General features: G+C 41.8%; 1 protein-coding gene across 1 annotated transcript in view; it reads right to left on the bottom strand.

Moving 5' to 3' along the window:
• FSTL5 (follistatin like 5) overlaps positions 1–20428 on the bottom strand; it is a 469924-nt gene extending 449496 nt beyond the window's left edge. Inside the window, exon 1 of the mRNA XM_014520176.2 lies at positions 20290–20428. Coding sequence (XP_014375662.1) covers positions 20290–20428 — 139 coding nt within the window. The remainder of the gene's footprint in view (positions 1–20289) is intronic.
• Between the last annotated feature and the right edge of the window lie 2294 nt (positions 20429–22722).

Genomic DNA, 22722 nt, shown 5'->3' with positions numbered 1-22722 from the left:
TTAGAAGGTCTCCGAGACAAAGACTGCAGAAAATTTCTGCATTTAAGCATTCTCCATTGGTGTGCAGCAGGGAGCCCTGGATGAATGCCTGCCTGATTTTTAAAGTTCCTTGGGCACCATAAGCCTGGCATTGGGGGAAAAGGCTCCCCAGTGCTCTCCAAAGAGCAGTGGGAGATGGGGGAGCTCACTCATCCACCACTGCTCATGCTGGGTGCCTTTTCAAAAGGACACATCAAGATGGAGATGGAGAAGTTCCCCCATCCCCAGCTATGCTTACCTGTTTAAAGAGTTGTCCAACATGTACAGCTGGAGATTAGGGAGGTCCTCTATCCTGTGTTCAAAGCAGGCTTGTCTTTAAACCAGCACATGGGAGAAGCTTCCCCAATCCCAAGTGCACACCAGATTCTAAAGAGGCACATATGTAACAAAAATGTCTCATCTCACTACACAAAAGGCTTCACAGCTGAAAACTGCAAATTGTTTCTTCTCCTCTCTCCCCCACCACTGCAGGGCCAGGAGAGGGGGGGTCCTGTTAGGGGGAGAGAACAGTCCGAACAATGTTTGGTTCATGATAAGGCTGATTCCTGTGGGAACACAGATTAGTTACTGCCTGCTTTGCACATAAACTTTGCAGAAAACTGTAGCAAATCACAGATTGCCACAATGGGATCTTGTTCATGAGAGGTATAAAAATGTATCTTCGGGCGTGGCTAGGGGTCGACACGGCTTTGAGCATTGAACTCCCTTGTCGATCTGTTTGCAAACAAATAAACTCGAGATGGATCCAGCCTGAGTGTGTATGACTCTGTCCTTGAGGTATATTGGAAAAGCCTCCAGGGGCACAAAACTAGCCGTTTGTGCAACACATAGCATCCCCCAGGGATAAAGCAGGGGGCAGCTACATTTGGGACCCAGAGCTACTCCCAACTTCTCCACCAGTTGGGCAAGGGATGACTTGTCTCAGACCCCAGCATTGCCTACTGCTAAATCCTAGCATTCAGCTGATCCCAGAGAGCCAACATCCAGATGCTGACAATCAGTGACTGTCAGCTCTGGGACCAGGACAGCCCCCAGCTAGGTTTTAGACCATAGACTGCCCAGGTCTCAGTGGCAACAATCAGCCAATCATCAACAACAGAAAGTTGGGCATGCCACATGATCAAATTTATGGCACCATATAAATCAGCTCATTTTGGGGGGGAATATATTTATGGCTAGTTTGCCATAAATACAGTGAACACGTAGTGCATTGCTCTTTATGGCATAATTAACAGGTTCGCTGCACCTAAAATGTAATGTGTGCTAGAGATCTTAACTACTGTATTGTTAGTAACACCACCAAAATACAGGTTTCCCTCGCTTTATGCTGTACACGCATTCCTAGAAAATAGTGCATAACTTGAATTTCCATAAAGGGAACCAACTTTACAATGTAACAAATACGGATAAGTTCCAAGACCTCAGCTGTACTGACTCCCAGACCCATTTCTACCATTTTTACAAGACAATTTTGGTACTCACCAAAAGCATACAGTACGCACAAGCACAGGGTGGTGCTGAATGTTACCATAATGGCCATGGCAACTACAGAAACACGTGTTGCGGACAAGTGAGGAGCACAGATTCACACAGGAGACTATATTTTGTTGCACGTCACTGCCACAATGCACCGCACAAAGCAGCTAACTGCACGCTTCTACCACACCGATCGCGTAAGAGTGAATTTACCTCATATATAACAAATTTTTGGTATGAAAAAGATAAACACATCAAAGCAAATCCACACATAAAGAACTCGCATAAAGTGAGGGAAACCTGTACTGTGGTGTGTTAGATATCAGCTTTTAATCGGGTACATCCATATAGTATTCACTATTTTTGAAATACAAAATCCATTCTTATATTAATTCAAAATTTTACTACCTATTTTATAAAAATAAAAGCAATTAAATTTTGCTACACACACAACTGAAAGCAGTATGTCTAAACTCTTCACCAATTCTATTTAAAGGAAAATTATTGCAAGTCCAATAAGTCTATTTGCCAAGCACTGCTTTTTATTCTCTAAATACTTATTTCTATTTAGAAGATAGACAATATTAAAAATGCAAATCTTTTTATTCTTAACTAAAAAGAAAATAGAGGAAAAGTACAATGCAGACCTTTTCTCCCTCTCAGCTTAATGGTGGGATGATCTTTCTTCCCAGCAGTCTAAAAGCTGGTTAAGGAACCTAAATATGAATAAGTTTCTATTTATTGCTTAAATACTTAAATATTTAAAACAATTATTCATGCAACTATAATCAACTGGGATGATCTGCAAGATGTTAATATGTTAGTTTTCAAACAGGTAAGTATTTTTGTCATACACTAATTCTATGTTTACACACAAAAATAAAATTAAGTACGGATTCTCTACATTCATTCTATTAGTAAAGTGGCAGCATTTGTTCTAACAATAGGTTTTTGTACCTGACTTAGAAGTTCTTCTGTCACTGGCTAGTTACATCTTTTGGGAAGTTGAAAGGGGAATAAAAGTAAAATGGGTCTACATAGTGACCTATCCTTGTTCCATCTTACCAGTTTCCCCAGTTAGAGGTAATAGACAACCTAAGCCTGAGGTTACATCACAAACTGTAGTTTAGTGGCTTCTAATAAACCTATCCCCTATATATTTGTCTACTTACTTTTATACTGTCATGGGTTGTTTTGAGGCAAATGAGTTGCACATATTAGTTACATGTTGAGAAAAAGAGGGGAGGGAGGAGGGGAAAAAGGGTGGGGCAGAGCTTAAGGGGTTAGGGGCACAGGTTGTTTTCTCCTCCATCCTCCCAGTTATGGAGGGGAGTGTCAGATGTATTGAAGAGGTGAACCGAAGACTCCGGCAAGGTGCTACTGAGAGGTTTTCAGCTTCCTTGACTACAGCATGCATTTCAGAGACAGAGGAGACTACAGCATGAGCTGAGGGAATGGAGCTCCCTCAACATGACAGGAAACCAAGGACCTCCAGCAGAGGACTTAAATGACTACACAAATGCCAAGAGCATGGGGAACAAACAGGAGGAACTAGCCCTCCTGTTTTCCATCAGGAACTACACTATCAGAGGGATAACAGAGACCTCGTGGGATTTTACCTATGATTGGACTGTAACTATAGAGGTCTATACCCTGAATAGGAATGATCACATAGGGAAAAAAGGGTGGAGGTGTAGCTCTATATGTAAAGGAGCAATGTACCTCCTTGGAAGCCAAATTTGGTACTAAGGAAGGGTGACTTGAGACCCTGTGGGTCAAGATTGGGGGGGGGGAGCAGGGAGGAATGTGGCAAAAAGGGACCTAACTGCAGAAATATTACAGACCTTTGAATCAAAATGAGGAGTTAGATCTGGAATTTTCCAGAGAACTGAAAGAGGCTGTGAAAGCATGGGGTATGGTCATCACGGGCGACTTTAACTACCGAGACATCTTCTGGGAAGAACACTCAGCCAGGTTTGACCACTTGCATAGAATCCTGACTTGTATTGACAAGCTCTACCTGTCTCAGGAGGTATATGGGCGGACCAGAGGAAATGCACTCCTAGATTTAGTTTTGGCCAAGGGGGTTGACCTGGTAAGTGATCTGACAATAGAGGGTAACCTAGATAATGGTAACCACAACACTATCATTTTCACCATCTGTTGTAGAGCTGGGAAATCTATCAGCAAGGTACAAAAAAAGCTGACTTCAAAAAGTTAAGGGCTTTAGTGAGTAATGACCCATGGGATCATGAACCGCAGGGAAAGATTGTGGATGAAGAGTGGCCATTTTTCAACGACATGATCCTCGGGGCAAATAAGTTGTCTATACCCGTACACAAAAAAGGTGGCACAGGGGGCTGAGAGGCCATCTTGGCTCAAAAGGGAAGTTGCAGATCTGAAAAAGAAAAGGGAGGTCAACCAATGAAGGAAGCTAGGAACAGGACCCAAGGAGAACTACATAAGATTGGCCCACACCTGCGGGGGGAGATTAGAAAAGCAAAGGCAGTGACTGAATTCAGGTTAGTAACCAAAATCAAGGACAATAAGAATTCCTTCTTTAAGTATGTAGTTAACAGGAGAAAAACAAGTGGTCACATGGGACCACTGCTCAATACATATGGACATCTGATTACTGACACCAAGGAGAAAACTGAACCCCTGAACTAGTACTTCACATCTGTATTCCACCAGTCTAAGTGTGATACCCTGTCAAATGCAAATATGACACAGAATAGTCACAGTAAGGATAACCACCTACCAACAGTCAATGTAAAGCTGGTGAAAGAACAGTTAGAGAGCCTGAATATCTATAAGAGAGCCGGACCAGATGAACTCCATCCGAGAGTACTGAACGAACTAGCTGAAGTCATCACAGGACTGCTCATGAAACCCGTTGACAATTTGTGGTGCTCAAGAGAGGGCCCAGAAGATTAGAAGAGAGGCAACGTTGTGGCCATCTTCAAGGGGAGGAGAGAGGACCCAGAGAACTGCAGGCCAATCACCCTGACCTCAATCCCAGGAAAAATCTCCCAAGGTCCCTTCCAGCCCTAAACCTCCATGAATCTATGTTCCCCCGTTGGTATGTGTACCAGTTTTGGGACCCCTATTTTGTATCATGAATCCTATCAGTTCCTTATTCACTTTTTCCATACCCTAATTTTATTATTCTCAATCATAAACATGGTCAGTTGTCAATCTGAAAAGAGAATACAGTCTTGGGGGAATCAGGAAAAGTTGCTATTGTTTTCCAGGGAGAGAAGAAACCTTTAGAACAGCAGGTAGTGGGGGCAGGGAAAAGCAAGACTGGACAGGGGAGCATAGGAAGAGTAGAAGTTCAAGCAAAACAGAAAAGAGGATACAGATGTCACACAAGAGAGGACAGCTACAGTTAAACTCCAGGCCCACAGAAGGTAAGAATAGTTTTTAATATGGTTATAGGTTTATTCTATACTGCCCCCCACACCACCACTGCAGAGTGGGCAGGCTCCACCGAAGGAAAAAAAAAAAAGTGGTGAGGGGCCTGATCCTTCCTTCCCCCTCCCCCCCACCACCTGAGCCTGTCCACCTCTCCCAAAGCTGGGGGGAAGCTGCCAGTGGGCCCTGAGCTGCAGGAAGCCCCAGTGCTTCTCTCCGAGCATCCCCCAGGACCATCAGAATAGGGTGCTGCCTGGGACAGTGCCACCACTGCGGAGGGAAACATGAGGCCCCCTGCAGCTCAGGGACTGTGCAAACCACCAGCAACTCATTCCCTGGCTGTGGGAGATGCAGGTAGGTTCTGGGAAGAAAAAGAAAAAAAATCAGGCCCTTTGCTACTGTTCCCCCCACCCCCCCGAGCCTCCCCACGCAAGCTGCCGCCAGGTTGCACAGCCCACAAGCTGCAGGGGGGCAGCAATCCTTCCTCCTGCAGTGGCAGAGCACCCAGGGCTACCCAGGTGGGCTGCTAGCTGTGTGGATGCAGCCCCAGCTCACAAGCAGCACCCACTAGGTCCAACAGTGCACAGAGCACTGGAAGCCCAGGTGTGCTCGGGGAATCTCAGGCTCAGTGGGCTTCCAGCACCCCATGCACTGTCCTTGCCACTTTCCACCACCTGGGACTGCCCAGGAACAGGCTGGCTGCCCTGGAAAGGCAGTGGGAGGGTGGCTGGGTGTTCTGTCAGCCCAAGAAGTCAGCGGGAATAATGCACAGGGCACTAGAAGCCCACCAAGCTCAGACTTCCCCGAGCATGCCCAGGCTTCCAGCACCCTATGCAGCATCCCTCCCGCCTTCTCCAGATAGAGCCCTTGTCCACGTGAGGAATATCTCTGTAATTAGTTACATAGCAAACTAAAATACATGGGATGTGTTTTAGTATGCTATGTAAAAAAATCTTTTAAAATCAAAATCCACCACCAAACATGTATGGTATTATAAAATTTAATCATAACACACCACTGAATGTGTACAGTGTTACTCAATTAATTTGTTAAAAAGGGCAATTAAACCACTAAAAGGGGCAATTTCCTCACGTGTACAAGGGCCCTCTTATTCTATGACTGTAAACAAGTCACAAGGTCAGACTTTTAATAAAATATGTATTTATATTCCTAAGCCTGTGTTTACACATGGACAGCTTTATGTAGCCTTTTTGAGGGTGAGGAGTTTTGATCCCGTTAAAGTATTCAGTCAAAGGATAACTAAAAATCCTGCATTTGAAGAAATACTTTTTCAATAAAAATTTAATAGCAAATGTTTTGCGGGTTTCAGCTAGTAAATAAATATTGAGATTCTTATTGGCCTTGATAAAAATACAAAAACTTGACAATTTTTCATGGCAACAAGTCTGATGCTTCTCATGAGGGTGAAGTTACACATTACACATAGATAATACCAAAGAGACTTAAAGTTCAAGTGCCCTCATATTAAGGATCATTAACTCATACTAAGTGCCCTCTGAGCATCTCAAAATAACACTACTTCAGGCAAGGGTTAACTCTGGGAAGAGATAAAAACAAGCAATTTTCAGTCCTCCAGAATCCAAGGATGAACCTCTCCCAACATCCCTACCACCCATCTTCCCTCCCCCACAACCAGGAATACAGCCCAGCTGTCCTGACTCCAAACCACATCCCTGCTCATCAGCTCTCCAATGGCAAGTAAGAGATGTGTAGGCAAGAAACCCTTAGGCTAGGGGTAGAAATTGCACATAAACCAGTATAAGTGATCAAAAAACAGTTCAAATCTGTAATACAACAGAAGTTCAGTGCACATAAACCACTTTCAAAATGGCCAAAACTTGTTTAAGGTAAGTCTGATACTACATCCATCCATATTTAACAGATTTAGGTTAAACTGGTTTACTGATCTTCTGGCCCAAATCCTCTCCAAACTCAAGTTGACTCAGTACCAGAGTATCCCAGGATGCTTTGTAGCTCCCCCATAAACCCCTACCTCACAGGATGGGTGGGCTACCCTTGGGTCAAGCTGTCCACTCCAGCCCAGCAGGGAAGCATGCTCTAGCAACCCCTGGCTTCTGTCCTGGGCCACTGCAGGCATGTGGCCGCATTTTGAGAATCAAAAGTAAACATCTGTTCGCTCACTTATTGGTTCAATCTGTGCAGTTTAGACTAACCTGCAAAGATTGAATCGATTCAGCCCCATTTTTTGACTGTTTGTACTTAGCCTTAATTTACAGTTACTCACATTATATTCAAACTTTAGAACTGCTTAACATTCCACAGATTTAGTATGGTCTTATTGTAACATGTAACTTCACTCTCAGTTTTAATTCTCCGTAAAAAGATTAGCATACCTCCAGGGTAACCTGGTTTGTATTATTGCACATATGGGAAAGCTCATAGGCTCCCAAGTCCTAAAATATACCATACATACTACTGCAAAATCAAAATGAGTTGAAACTTGTCCTCTGAGAAGAAACAACCTGCCTGTTTTACAATCTCTCAATCAAGCTAGATTAACTGGCAATTCCAGGACAGACATATGGGAAGTGTATTCAAGAAACATTTACATCCACAAACCATACAAATTGTGCAACATTGATATTTAGACAAAAGTTCATGACTTCATGTTTTATTTCAACAAACAAAGCAGAAGGATTACTCTCAGCAGCATAGCAAGGCAGTCTGAGTCAGTGGTGACATCTGGTTGCTGTTATGCCATTGTCACAAATTTTTGCCTATGATAGGAGGCTTTTTTTTTTCCTGCCCTGGCCCCAAGTCATCACCACAGGTGGCTGCCCCAGTTACAACACTGTTTACAATGGTTGAACTATTGTTTTGTCAAGCAAGTAGCACAGCAGAGTATCCTACTTCTTTTAGTGATCAGTTCACTCAGGTAGTAAAATGATGTTCTCAGATTGTTTGTGAATGTTTTACTTCTTCTGTGTAAAAGGAACTCAAAAGAACTTTCAGCATTCATTCAACCGAAGTCAGCTGTGAACAATGACATGTCAGACCTGGTCACTATAGTGACAGATTAATTTAGGGATGTCACCAAGGATATGCCACCATATTTTATCCAAATATGTTGGGGGTGGGGGAGAGAAATCTCTTGACAATTCCTATTTGCAATACCCCCCAAACAGGAAAACTATCCTAGCTTATGTTTTCATTATATGTTCCAAGGGCAAATATAAATGGAATCTCTTCTGATTCAGCAAATGTGATGTTTGCAAAAAACAATTCTAGCATAAGCAAAGAACGTGTCAGTTTGTCATATTACCTTCCACGTATGTCTCACATGGGACACTTCAAAGTCATGTTAGTTATTGCCTTTGCTTATCATTCTTATGAAAAGAAAAATCTAGTCTCATCTGTGATGATGACAAATTGTCCTAGATTCAACATAGTTTAACAGGTGGATACATTTTTAATAGGTTGTAGAAAGATTCCACAGCCAATGGATTATTTGCAACGGTACCACCGAAATGGAGGATAAGGCAGAAATCAAAGATCTACTATTTATTTCTTGAAAGATGGTGAAATGCTGTATTCTCTTATTTGAGCGTGATTTAATAAGTCCATATTGTCTTAAGCAACTTAGTCCCAGATATACCTTGTTTTCAACAAAGGATTCAAGGGTGGCATGCATATGGGAAGTGAGCATGCATCTCTCTTAATTAATGTTTTAGTTTGAAGCACTGATCTGTACTATAAATACTATTAATCATCTGAATTTCAGAGACCAAAACCTACATAAGTAGCCTGCCTCTCAGCAGAGCTTATTGGAGTATACACGGCATTGCGCTGATGTTGCAACTATGATTCCAGTTTGGAAAGCAATGCTTACAAACCAGACTGGGCATGTTTCACCCTGGAGCTGCCTTGCACAGTACTATCAGTTATGTGGTTCAGTTTTTTGTAACAGTCTTATGGGATGTGAAATCCTGATGAGTCAGTCAGTGAAAATAAAAGGCATTCTGAGTCTTTTTCCTAGTACCTAGGCCTTTCTTCACCTGGTGTACTAGCTGGCAGGTTGCATTTTCTTTAGACCAGGCACCATATCTTCTTGTGTGGTTTTAAAAAAAGAATTAAATTTGAAGCAAACTGTTTGGTTCACATCTTGGATTTGCTAAATCCAAGGTAGGCTTCTAACAGAAACCTGCCTGCATTCAAGGCAGATGCCCCAGACACAGGGAACCTGTGCTTCCAGAGACAGCAGTTCCAAGGCAACCAGACATCAGAGCTTCCACATTCTCTGCCTTGGAGCTGCGTACTAAAAATAAAGAGCAGTGGAAGTCCTGGGAGATCCAGCTCTGAGTAGTCCTCAGTTCCTGACTCCATATCAGGAGCCTAGAAATTTAGACAACATTGACTTTATCTGCAAAGCTAGCAGTCTGGAAATCCTGGGAGACACAGGCTCTGTATTTCTGGCAAACTCCATATGGTGGGTGTGGTTGGGAGCCCAGATCCTGCAAGCTATTGAGTGAAGGTGACATAGCTATTAGCAGTGGTGAAACTTATAAAAAAGTCATTTTCACTGAGGAGCATATATGTCATTCAAAAAACAAAAAAACAGGATGGAGTAACATGTTTTAATATATCAAGACTTGGTGGGGAAGGGTAGCAGGAGATTCCCCATAATCCTCTCATTTCTTCCCAGTTTTATTTCTCTTAGTCTTCTAAGACATTGGCTAATTGGACCAAGGCAAATTTCACACATCGAATGCAACTACTATGCAATACCCCAAGAGGAAAGTAAAAATCAGTGCTTTGGACTGCCTGCCAATGGTAAGAGTTTACCAAGTTGGAGTGTGACACAGGAGTTCATATGCTTGGCCTGTGTTTCCACAGCAGCTAGACTGCAAGTGAGAGTCAGCTTCCTTAGGCAGAAGATACTTTTTCTATTCTCACTTTGCTTATCTATCCTTGTTTGCATGCATTTGTCTTATTTTGTCATTAAAGGAAGACTGGATTATAACAACATCAGAAGCTTGAAACTGAATTTCTCTTTACCCTCCCCATCTGCCCCCCCCCCCCCCCAAGAGCAGTCATTTCCATGTTTACTGCTATTTACAGAGAAGACACACCCAAAACTGTAACAGGGTTCTTCACCCATAAAATGCTCCATACAAAGAAAGGTACAGAAAATCCTTATTCAGTGGGGTGGAGGGAGGGAGTGTTACCAACAATCTAACATGGTAAGAATCCAAAACAAAATTTCAGACCACTTTTATCTTTTATGTTGTAAAACCAAGTGAAACTTATGAGTCACATTATCCTAAAGTACCCCTATTACCAACACAATATTCTTTTACAATTATCCAATACACAAACCTCATGATTAATGTCCAAACTCATCTATGTTTGTAGAGAAGACCCTTAAAACTTACCAGTCCAAGCCACAATAGTCAGCCCCACTCCAATCCTGTTTGCAATTATTTCAATTAAGTTTGTTTACCAAATCATCAAACAAGTATCCCTCCTCCTTCCTATCCTCAGGAAAGAACACAAAGATGAATATCACCCAGTCACCTTTCTGTAGTAAAACTTTTTTTCAAATACGCTTCTATTTTTCTTCTCCCATGCTCACTTGCTCTGAGTCTTTCTAAACCTCTCAGCTGTAACTCCATGCTGATCAGTTGATCCCTCTCACCTGGCAATTAGGCATTCCCTAGAAGGACTGGCTGTTCTCCCTGCTCTCTCTCTCTCTCTCAGACTCTTAAAGTTTGAAAGGTTTGGCTTCCCGGGAATAACTCTAACTAGAAGAAGACTATTTTATATGCACTGTGAGACAAAATATTCATAAAGCAAACAGAAGGGAAAAATGGAAAACAGTTTGAGACCAAAGCCCTTAAAGTAACTGAGCAATGTGTTAAAGAAACCACCTAAAGTTGTGGTTAACTTGAGTGATCTCTATGATCCACACAGAATGTGCACCACTTGGTAATGATTAAATCTGGCAGACATTCAAAATATTTTTGTAGCTGGACTATTTATTACTTAATGTGTATTTGCTTAAGATATATATGTGTGTGTGTGTATATATATAAAAATGTGAGAAGTCAAGCTATGCCTTTTGTGAGCAGCTTCAGTCAAATTCTGTTTACTGAAGTCAAGTAAATATCACTGACAGTATTAGAAGACAGACTCTGAATTCTAATTTCATCTTCACTGACATTACTCAGGAATTATTCCACCTAAATCATTAGAGATACCCTGGCAGAACACTAGTTTAAGTGAATCATTATTACTTGATAGGCATGCTGAAGAACTGGAAGGGTTTTCATTCTATTTTTATTATTTTATTAATACTCAAAATGCAATTTTTAATACTCAAAGAACTGTCCCTTTACATCGTCCCACTCAATAAGTGAAAAAATACTAAAAATATCAAATACAAATTGTGCCTAACTCGGCATTTTAACAAATTCCTTATTCTCATGCTCTGCATACGTTAAGCACCTTTTTATGAAAAAGAATACTCATGCTTGACAATCTCCCAGACAGCATAAGTTCATCTAATAAAAAAAATCAATTTTATGCAACAGTTCTTAGCCAGCTCTGCCTTAGCCAAGCCCTTCTTTAAGGGAAGGCAAGGCTCATGCACACAGAGGCAAAGTAAAAAGAATAATAATTATATAAAAATACAGTTTCTGTTGCTGGCTTGTTATTCAGCTACTAGAAGACTAGAGGCACAGAACATGGCATATAATCCAGTTAGCTGCTCTTAGATCCTGAGTCTAAAAGAACTTTCTCTACCTTGCACTGAATTTCTTCTTGTCAGCTTGTGGAAGTAAAAACTTCCTTTGGGTTCAGGCTGCCTCAAAATTAGTTTTAGCCTGACAAGTTTGTTCCTGGTTTAGAGAGGGTGCCAGTATGACCCCATCCCTGTAGAAGCCTTGCCATGGCAGGCACAGCCCTGCACCACCTGGCCATAGGAAACAGGCAGATGTAGCCCCAGATCCAGTAGCATATCAAGGGGGAGAGGGGTGTCTGTGAGGTGAGTGAAAAGCCATCTCTCTGGGGAGGGATTGATGTGGGAGTGTAGCCCTATGACCAATAGCATATTTGGGGGAAGGGGAACAAATAAGGCACCACAAGTGGCCCCTGGGAAGCTTACCTCACAGGCTACAGCTTACTGCCAGTGTGCAGTAAGTCTATCCTTAGCTGTAGCAGCCTAAGCCCATGCTGCTACAACAGCAGCAGCTGTAGCAGTAGCAACTGTTGCCCAAGCGTGAAAAGCCTGAGCAGGTAAGACTCCCTTCACCTCACCCCCAGCTCTCCAGTATCCAGCATAATTCCCACCCCTGCCCTCACACATGCATCTCTGCCCTGGGTGCTGAAAGAACTCACTACACCTCTTGGTTAAGACACAGCCTCAGGAATAACAAAGCCATCATGTTTCTTTTTCTTATGTGCTCTGGTCAAAACGTATTTCAGGATTTCGAAAAAAAGGTAGATATGTGGCAAGGTCTTGAGTGGTGATAGTGGCAGTAGACATGGCAATGGTTGTTACATTTCCTTTATTCTGTGCTCTCAGCATGAAGTTGGTTAACACGTTTGTTAACTATAAGTTTGTCTTGCCATTCATGTGAGCCACAACTAATTTATTTAAAGGAATAAAAAACCTGAAAGCCAAAGTATAAAATTATTCTGAACAAAATTTTAGCCTCATCTCATCCAAAGGTCCTTCAGTGTTAAAGATCTGTAACCTTGAGATACTCAGCTTTGTTTTGTTGTGTGTAAAAAGTTATGTTGTACAGAAAATGCTTAATTTAACTCTCTTTTTTATCTTAAGTGGCAGGCACATTCACTCTTTCATATATACAACATATACATATAATACATGTATATAATACATTATATATACTATTTAAAAATACAAAGAAAAGGAATTAGGCCGTCAAGGAAGGGTTAGGGACCTAGATAAGTAGCAAGCTAGCAGATGGCATGGCATACTCTTTAGCAGCCAATACCAGAAAATAAGGTCAAGAAGGGATCAGGAACCAGTGGGCAGGAGGCTGGTTTATGGAGGCAGAAGACTTGAGCTGCCAGATTGGTATTTGGTTGGAGAGAGAAAACAGAGAGAGTCTGAAGGCTGCTACAAATCACGAACTGGGAAAAAGAAACAAAGGGCATCACAAGAAAGAACTGGCTATGCTATCATATTGTGGACCTGACAAAGAACAGAACTGAGAAATGGAAAAGTTCATGACTGGGGAAAGCATGGCTTTGAGAGCAGACTAGAGAGCTGGGCCAGCAGGAACTGAAAATAAATAAAGAACTGAATTAAATAAATTCAAAAAATAAAGAATGAGGCAATATCAGGGATTACATCATGTCACTCACAGATGCAGAAAATATTGGTTAACAGTACTGTGCAGTGAAGAAAGACCATCTGGGTCCAAATGCCTAGACTTCTGTTCCAGAGAGAACAAAATAGTCAAGTAAATTTAATAAAATACTTTGAACTAAAAAGCTTTATCTCTTATGTGTCAAAAGAAAGTTTAATGTTTTGATATTATATACCTAAAATTATTTAAGTGCTTTGTGTTGTTTACCTACTTCTCCAAATAAACCCTATTTTGCAACTTTTAAAAACTTTGTTTCTACCAGGGCAGCCTTCATTTCCATAATATTTCAAAGAAGAATCCAATTTTGATTTTTTTTTCTTCAAATCTTGCTCAAAGCCTAGAATGGTCTGAATTTCTCCTCAAGGTAGGGAAAAAATAATCTTGAGAGACTTTGAGGTAGCAGTGGAAATTGGTTCTTGAGATTATGAAATTTTGTCAGCAAGAAAAAAATTCCCTCAAGCATACTAGTTGTTAAAAGGACTAGTGACAAGGAATAAAATGTAAGGAAAGGCTATCATCCCTGCAGTGCCATTTGACATCAGAGGAATGTTAGAAATAAACATTTACCCAAAAGAAGCATGTTTTTCTTAAACCACGAGGAATACAGAAACAAAGAAGAAAAACTAATTGATAAGGAGGGGAAAAACTTAAATCTTAAGATGAGCACTACTGCTGTAAAGTATATTGCTGAGTCCTATTTAACATTAGGTAATAGTTAAAAATACATTTTTTAATATTTTAAGGATGTATAGAATAATCACTTCATGTAAAATCCCCCAATAAACTGAAAAAAAATAGGAAGAAACATGCTTTCATTTGTTTCTGTTCTTGACATAAATAAGGGCCAATATAATTGAAGCTATACCAAGTTAAAAATATGTATTAATTAAAAGGGTTCAAGCTGAATGGTACTTTTTTGGCAAAAGAGAAACAACATTTTCATATACAAAATGCATACACATATACCTAACCATTCATATTTATATAACAATCTATACATTGCTAGCTTTTATACACAACTATATGTAATTTTGGTCTACCATGCTGTGTTGTATATAACGAGGTGGGAAGAGAAGAAGAAAGGCACCAGACCTAAGTGCCAACTTAAAGGGGGTACCAGAATGGCATCCCCTGCATTCCTGAGTCTTTGCTGTGTCAAAACACTCAGCCAAAGGATCTAGGTTGGGCTGGAGCAGCACTGCACTGTCTAACCATAGAAGCCAAGTACAGGGATAGTGGAGCAGATAAGACCACTATCCTTCCCTCTTTCTCCTGGCTCTCCAATTCTCAGCCCCGTCCCTCCCCCTAGGTTCAGGAGAATTTTGCCCAGGGCATGAAACTCATTCGTTATGCCCCTGAATGTGAGTATACTGGTGACACCATTGTTTCTGCTACAGTAACTGACATAATTTTAAAAGGATGTTAGGGAAAAGAACAAAACAGAAGGAATCATGGTTATAGGGTTTGCATTCTCACCTGACAATCAAGGTTTGTGTAGTGTAACTCTCCTGTGAAAGTAAACTCAAATAAAAGGAAAACAGACAGCAAGAGAGTCTGCCCTTTTCAGTTCAAGGCAGAGAAAAGTTTGCCCTCTTCCCTCTATCCTTGGTTATTCAACTCTACTTGATCCTATTCTTCTTTTTTAATAGTAAGATGAAAATGAAACAAGGCCGAGGACCCGATGTAGCAGGAGCAGGCAGAGCTGATGTCTGATTAAGATGTAACTCTCAGCCTTCCAGACAGTAGACAGATCACTTAACGGGAGAATAAGGTATTCCAGCAAAGGCTCTCCTTTTCACTTCCTCTCCCCTAAAAACTTTTGTTTCCTCCTACTATCTCCTTCACCTCTTCAACGATGAGATGAAGGAGAATGCTGATCCATGATTTCCACATACACATATATTGTTCCTATTTTTCCCCTGATTTGGAATCATATCACAGAGAAGCAGGGGTGAAAGTGACCTCCATATGTAATCAAGTCCAACCCCTTGCCTGAGGCAAGACCATCCCAATCCAAACTATCCTACATACATTTATTGTCCAATCTCTTAACAAAACTACAGAGTCAACACTGACAACACAAAATGTAACACCCTATCCTGCCACAGGTAAAGCAGCGGGACCACAGTGGTCAACATTTTGGCACCCACTTTTGGATTTCTCAAACTTTTCCATGTCCTTTTTAAAATATAAAGCCCAAAACTGCACACAGTATTTCAGTGCCAAATAGAAAGGCTCTATCATCTCCTGTGTCTTATGTCTAATACTTATATTGATGCATCCCCAAAACTGCATTCACGTTCATGTGGCTGCGTCACACTGCAACTTACATTGAGTCTGTGATCTACCAAGAGTCCCAGATCCTTCTTCATAGTCCTACCATCCAGCCAGGTATCATCCATTTTATATTAATATTTTTCATTACTTTTATCACAGTATAGCACTTTGCATTACACTTCATTCTGTTAGCTCTAGCCGAGCTTTCTAATCTGTCAAAATCCTTCTGAATTGCACTCCTGTCCTCCAATATGTTTGCAGTCCTCCCCAGTTTTGTATCATTTGCAAAATTCCTCAAAGGCTCTCAATTCCATCATCCAAATAATTAATAAGCATGCTGAACAGCAGTAGGCAGAGCATAGACCCCTGTGCAACTCCAGTTGAAACTTCCTGCCATTCTGACATGGATCAATTTATAATTACCTTTTGCTTGGGGCTATCAAGCCAGTTGCCTATCGAAATTATAGTAGTTTGTCCAGCCCACATTTGCCCAATACGTTTATGGCATGCTCATGTGGGTAGGACCTTGTCAAAAGGAGACTGGATGCACATCTTGCTGGGGTTATTAGACCCCAGCAGTATTTCCTGCCCAAAGTAGAGGGGCTAGATCCAATGATCTCACAAGGTCCCTTCCAGCCCTAAACTTTTATGAATCTGTGAATCTGTAAATGCCTTAAGTCCAGATACACTATATCCATAGCATTCCCCTCATCCATCCAACAAGTTATCTTTTCAAAAAAGAGATCAAGTTTGTTTGGCACAATTTATTCTTCATAAATCCATGTTGGCTGCTCGTGATCATTCTTTCCTCCTCCAGATGATTGCAAAGGACCTTCCTTAAGATATGTTCCAGTAAGTTCCTCAGTATTGAGCTAAGGCTAACCAGTCTGTAGTTCCCTGGATCCTCCTTTTTGCCTTTTTTAAAGAGGGGCACTACTTTGGCCTATTTCCAGTCCTCTGGTATCTTGACTACCTCCCATGACTTCATGAATAAGAGTGTCAAGGGCTCCTAGATCATAGAATCATAGAAAATTAGGACTGGAAGGGACCTCAGTAGGTCATCTAGTCCAACCCCCTGCTCAAAGCAGAAACATCTCTAATTATTAAGGGTGTGCAAAACAGACCCGATTCGGATTTGGATTCAGCCCAAATCAGGGACAGTGATTTGATTAGTTGATTCAGATCACTGTCCCTGATTCGATTAATCCAAATCCAAATCTGAAGATTTAATGCAGATTCAGAGAATCAGTAATTCAGACACAGACATAGCTTTAAATGTTTTTTGTACATACTTCAAGGTATCAGCGTGCTTGTGATCATTGCAATGCTGGGACACATGGAGAGTCCCACAGGAGTGCGGGGGAACCACCCACGTGCTAGGCAACAAACCCAGAAGTGGACTGGAAGTACTTCTGATCCACTATTGGGTCCGCCAGGGAGCATGCAGGGCCCTCCCCCCCGTGCCTCTCCCAGGCTCAGCAATCAGCCGTGGGGAGACCCTAGATGCCCCCCCCCCAACCCAGGAGGCACCAGTTGCCAAGTTGGGGTGCAGCATGCTCTCCAGCAGACCCAGAAGTGCTTCTGGTCCACTTCTGGGTCAGCTGCCAAGCATGCTGGGGAGCCCCCTGCACTCCTGTGGGGCACTCCATGTGCCCCAGCATTGCAGCATTCACGAGCCACCTGCTACCTAGAGGTATGTAGAAAAAACATTTAAAGCTGTGTCTATGTCTGAACCTCCAAATCTTTCCAAATCTCTCTGAATCAATTTGGAGGATTCCAATTCAATTCAAAGAGATTAAAGGGTCCTCTGATTCGATTCGGATTTGGAGATTCGGCCATCGAATCAGGCCAAATCTCCACCAAATCGAATCAGGGACTGAAGCTTTACACAGCCCTACTAATTATATCATCCAAACCAAGGCTTTGTCTAGCTGTCTCAACGGTTAGACATTTCACAACCTCTCTGGGTAACCCGTTTCAGTGCTTTATTGCCCTCCTAGTGAGAGTTTTTCCTAATAGCTAACCGAAATTTCCCCTGCTGCACCTTGAGACTGTTGCACCTTTTCTGTCATCTGCTACCACTAAGAACAGTCTAGCTCCATCCTCTTTGGAACCACCCTTCAGGTAGTTGAAGGCTGCTATCAAGTGCCCTCTCAGTCTTCTCTTCTGCAGACTAAATAAGCCCAATTCCCTCAACCTCTCCTCATAATTTGTATGCCCCAGCCACCTAATCATTTGTGTTGCCCTCTGTTGGACTCTCTCCAATTTGTCCACATCCTTTCTGTAGTGGAGGGCCCAAAACTGGACACAGTACTCCAGGTGTGGCCTCACCAGTGTCACATAGAGGAGGAGAATCACTCCCTCAGTCTGCTGACAATGCTTCTATTAATGCAGCCCAGTATACTGTTAGGCTTCTTCACAACAAGGGCACACTGTTGGCTTATATTCAGTTTCTTGTCCACTGTAACCCGCAGGCAGCTCCCTTTCTGCAGCGCAGCTGCTTAGACAGTCAGCCCCCAGCCCATACTGGTGCATAGGATTATTCCGTCCTAAATGCAGTACTTTGCACTTGCCCATATTGAACCTCCTGAGATTTCTTTTGGTACCATCCTCCAATTTTTCAAGGTCTCTCTAAATCCCAGCCCTACCCACCAGGTTATCTATTATTTCCCCCAGTCTGGTGTCATATGCAAGCTTGCTACAGGTACAGTCCATCCCATCTTACAGGTTGGTGATAAAAATATTGAATAAAACCAGCCCTAGGACAAACCCCTGGGGCACTCTACTTGATCCTGGCCAGTTATCAGGATATCTTCTGATATCAGAGAACTCCTTTGCCAGTTCCTTCAGTATCTGGTATTAAATGCAGTAAGACCTGCTGAGTTGAATTCATTCAGATCCATGAAAAGCTCTCTGACTGTCTCTTTTGCTATTTCAACCCTCATCTTGTCCCCTACCTTGTCCAAATAATCTGCATTAGATGTCTGGCTGTAGCTTAATCTTTTTGTGAAGACTGATCTTGTTGGAGTACTGTGTGCAATTCTGGGCGCCGCACTTCAAGAGGGATACGGATAACCTGGAGAGGGTCCAGAGAAGGGCCACTCGTATGGTTAAGGGCCTACAGACCAAGCCTTACGAGGAGAGACTAGAGAACCTGGATCTATTCAGCCTCCGCAAGAGAAGGTTGAGAGGCGACCTTGTGGCTGCCTATAAGTTCATCACGGGGGCACAGAAGGGAATTGGTGAGTATTTATTCACCAAGGCGCCCTCGGGGGTTACAAGAAATAATGGCCACAAGCTAGCAGAGAGCAGATTTAGACTGGACATTAGGAAGAACTTCTTCACAGTTCGAGTGGCCAAGGTCTGGAACGGGCTCCCAAGGGAGGTGGTGCTCTCCCCTACCCTGGGGGTCTTCAAGAGAAGGTTGGATATGCATCTAGCTGGGGTCATCTAGACCCAGCACGCTTTCCTGCTTATGCAGGGGGTCAGACTCAATGATCTATTGAGGTCCCTTCCGACCCTAACATCTATGAATCTATGATGCAAAGTAGCTATTGAGTAGCTCCATCTTTTTAAAATCTTTTCTGAAGTGTCCACCCTAACTGGTTGATAGTGGACCCACAGCTTTCTTTGTCTTTCTTTTAAAACCAAAATACTTACAGAACTTCTCCTCATTGTCTTTAACCTACTTTACCAGGTGCAGTTCATTCTTTATCTTTGCCTTCCTAACTTTATCCCTGCAGGTTCCCTGGTATTTCCTGGTTCACTTCCCTAGTGATCTGCCCATTTGACTATTACAGTAAAAGCTGCGTTATCCGGCACCTTACAAGCTGGCATGATCTATTAACTGGCATGCCGGCTGTAAGGTAAAAGTGAAACCGGAAATACCCAATATGGCACTTTCATTAATGCCAAGCCCCCACAGCCCGGGGCAAAGCAGCCTGTGCTGCCAATCCCCCATGGCACAGGGCACAGCAGCCTACATGGGGCCTACCTCCCTGTTTGTCAGGGCCTGTGGGGCCCACAGGAGGGGCGGCGATGTGGTGGGAGAGGCAGCAGCCCGAACAAGCAAAGACGCCTGTTCGGGCCTCTCAGTTAACCGACATATTTTGTTATCCTGCACCCCGCATTTCCCAGGGGTGACGTATAACAAAGCTTCTGCTCTACCTGCTTTTGAGGCATCCTAAAAGCTTCTTGTGTAGCTACATTGGTCTCTTGCCATTCTTCTGCTGTTTCCACCATGTCAGAACAGTTTCTCTTTGGGCCTCCTATACTGTGCCCTTTAGAAGCTTCCAGCCTTCCTGGAGGCCTTTAGCCTTGGGTCTGTCTTCCCATGGTGCCGTGCCTATCAAATCCTTGAGTTGGGTGAAATCTACCTTTTTGAAATCTAGAATCTTAATTCTGCTGATCTTATGCTTTTCCTGCCTCAGGATATGGAATTGTATCATATTGTGATTGCTTCCTTCCAGGTTGCTCATCACCTTCACATCTTCCCTATTGTTCAGGACAAGATCCAAGATATATGATCTCCTTGTTGTATCCCCAGACATCGGGAACAGAAAGTTGCCCTCCATACAACTTAGAAACTGGCTTGACATTTTATGTTTGGCTTTGTTGTTCTTCCACAGAAACCTGAAGTGTTCCATCAGTACCATCCCACAGCTCTTGGATAGATTTATCACCTCCTTGAAGAGTGTTTTACCTGTCTCCTCTTCCTTATTTGGTAGCCTATAATAAATGCCAAATATTATATTGCTGCTGAATCTTTCATCTTTCATCTTCACTGAAATGCATTCTGCTCTGCTATCTTCTTCCCTCTGAGCCAGAGAACATGTATACATGTTTTTGATATATAAGGTGACACCACCACATTTTCTCCCAGCCCTGCCCTACCAAAACAAAATATAATACTCAATGTTGACATTCCAGTCATAAGAGCTGTCCCAGGTCATAGTTCTCTTCCCATGCTGCAGCTTCCAGCTCATCTTGTTTATTTCCCACACTTCTCACATTTTGTGTATATAAATTGGACGTATTTTTCATTTTGACCAACTCACTTGCCTTTTATACCATTTTGCCATCCTGTGTTCTCTGGCCGTTTCCCAGAGTTTAGCTACTTCTTCCAGCCCTTTCCCCACTGAATAGTTTGCTCTGCTGCTATAGGATTTTGTTCACCATCCCCTGTGGAACCTAGTTTAAAGCCCCCTCCCCCTCCTTTACTTGGTTAGCCAGACAACACTCAAAAATTCTCTTTCCAGTTCTGGTCAGATGGATCACATCTCTTGATAGCAGTCCTCCTCTTGATTCAATTATTATATATGGATGTGTCATTATGTAATGCTTAGAGTTGTAGTGGCAGTGTCAAAATAGATGAGCTCTCCCTTTCTACTAAGATATACTTTGGCCAGCCGACTCTTCCTCCATTTGGGGTGGTTCTGAATGATAGTCTCCCACAAGTTGATACCAATGTTGCATGTTTTCAAGCTGGCCTTGAGGACATACTTGAAATGCTTTCTCTGTCCTCCTTTTGAACACATGCCTAAAAACCCAGAGCCACTCACTCCACATGGAAACATGTGCCCAACTTACAACAGAGTCTGTTGACCCCAGAGAGGCCTTGTCTGCCATCTTCAGACTCACAGATAAGATAATCATGGAAGACAATCATCCTTGACTATTAAGGATTGCCTATGAAGATGATGACTTTGGCCAGATGATAATTTACACACTTGTGAACAGTGTAATCTCTACAAAGTTATGAATACCTTGAGGATCCCTGTCCACTAGAAAGCCTCCACATGCTAGATGTATGTAACTATTTTGTGGCACAATAATATATATACTGCATATATTATATAAACAATATGTTTGCATATATTGCATAAAGACAACAGAACTACATTGCACTTTCAAAAAATTCTCTTTACTAGTGCATTTGAAGTTCACTGTGAAAGATATTCTGGATTCATTTCAAACCCTTTCTTTTTTTTTCCCATTACCTGAAACTATTCTCACAATCTTAAATAAAATCCAAGAAGCAGAAAATTGTGATATAGTGGATAAAATACAGTTAATCTATGTATCAGCAATGTGAATACACTGATTGGATTTCCATTTCTGCAGCCTACACTTAAATTTGTCTTGAATCTTCCTACTGAGAAAAACTGAATTCTAAATCAATATTTTTCAGGCCCTTACATTCTCATAACATTTCATCCTACATTTATTAATCATCATGTTCCAATACAAATCCCCTATAACAACTCTTAGACGAAGGTTTTTTTGGTTATAATCCTAGAACTACAAGGTACCAATTGCTCTGTAAACTACAGAAAAAAGTTGCATTTATACATCAGGAGTTTCAGCCTTAATTACCTTTCATTTACTGTAGGTGTGAATTAAATCCCTAAGAATTCAAAAGTGGATATCAACAAAATTGATGGAACATTACTCACAAATAGCTAGGATTTTTCTTTTGCATAGCTGGATCCTGCTGGAAGCATGGATACAGTGGACAAGTACATCAAAGCTCTTTAATATAGTCATTTCAAGGTTGATTTCCTTTTTGTTGACAAAGGACAGAAACAGCTTTAAGCTTCATGGCAAGCAATGCTAATACCATATGTGAAACTGTAATAGTTTACATTTATATTGACAAGTTAAAACCTACAGTATATTTTTCATTTAACAATAAGATTTTATCAGAGTCAAAAGTGAATAATATAAACCACTAAATTTATATTTGCCATAATCTGCAAGTGAATAAGATCCAAAATAGATTTGGTCTGGTTTAGTCATGAACTCCAATTTTATCGAAGTGCTTAAACAAGAAACACTATTTTAAAACAATTAGAGTATTAGAACCCATCAAGAAAGTATATGGCAGTATCCCAATACTGTATTTAATTACTGCCAATTTGTCATCACTCTATGATAAGGCTAACATTGGTTATACATTCCAATTCAAGTTGGAAGGGGACTCAAGCAACTGCCAGAATTCCCCCAAACCAACCTCTACCTAATGTGAGAAATTCAGGCTCAGATGATGAGTGGAACTACCTGTATCTTTTGGAGAATAAAAAGAACCTGACAACTACTGCCGAATAACCAAAGGAAGATCCAGACTAATCTTTTC

This window comes from Alligator sinensis, unplaced genomic scaffold (genome assembly GCF_000455745.1).
Source record: "Alligator sinensis unplaced genomic scaffold, ASM45574v1 scaffold454_1, whole genome shotgun sequence".
NCBI lineage: Eukaryota > Metazoa > Chordata > Crocodylia > Alligatoridae > Alligator > Alligator sinensis.
The sequence above is the reverse complement of the archived record's forward strand: the minus strand, read 5'-3'. Positions and strand labels throughout refer to the sequence as shown.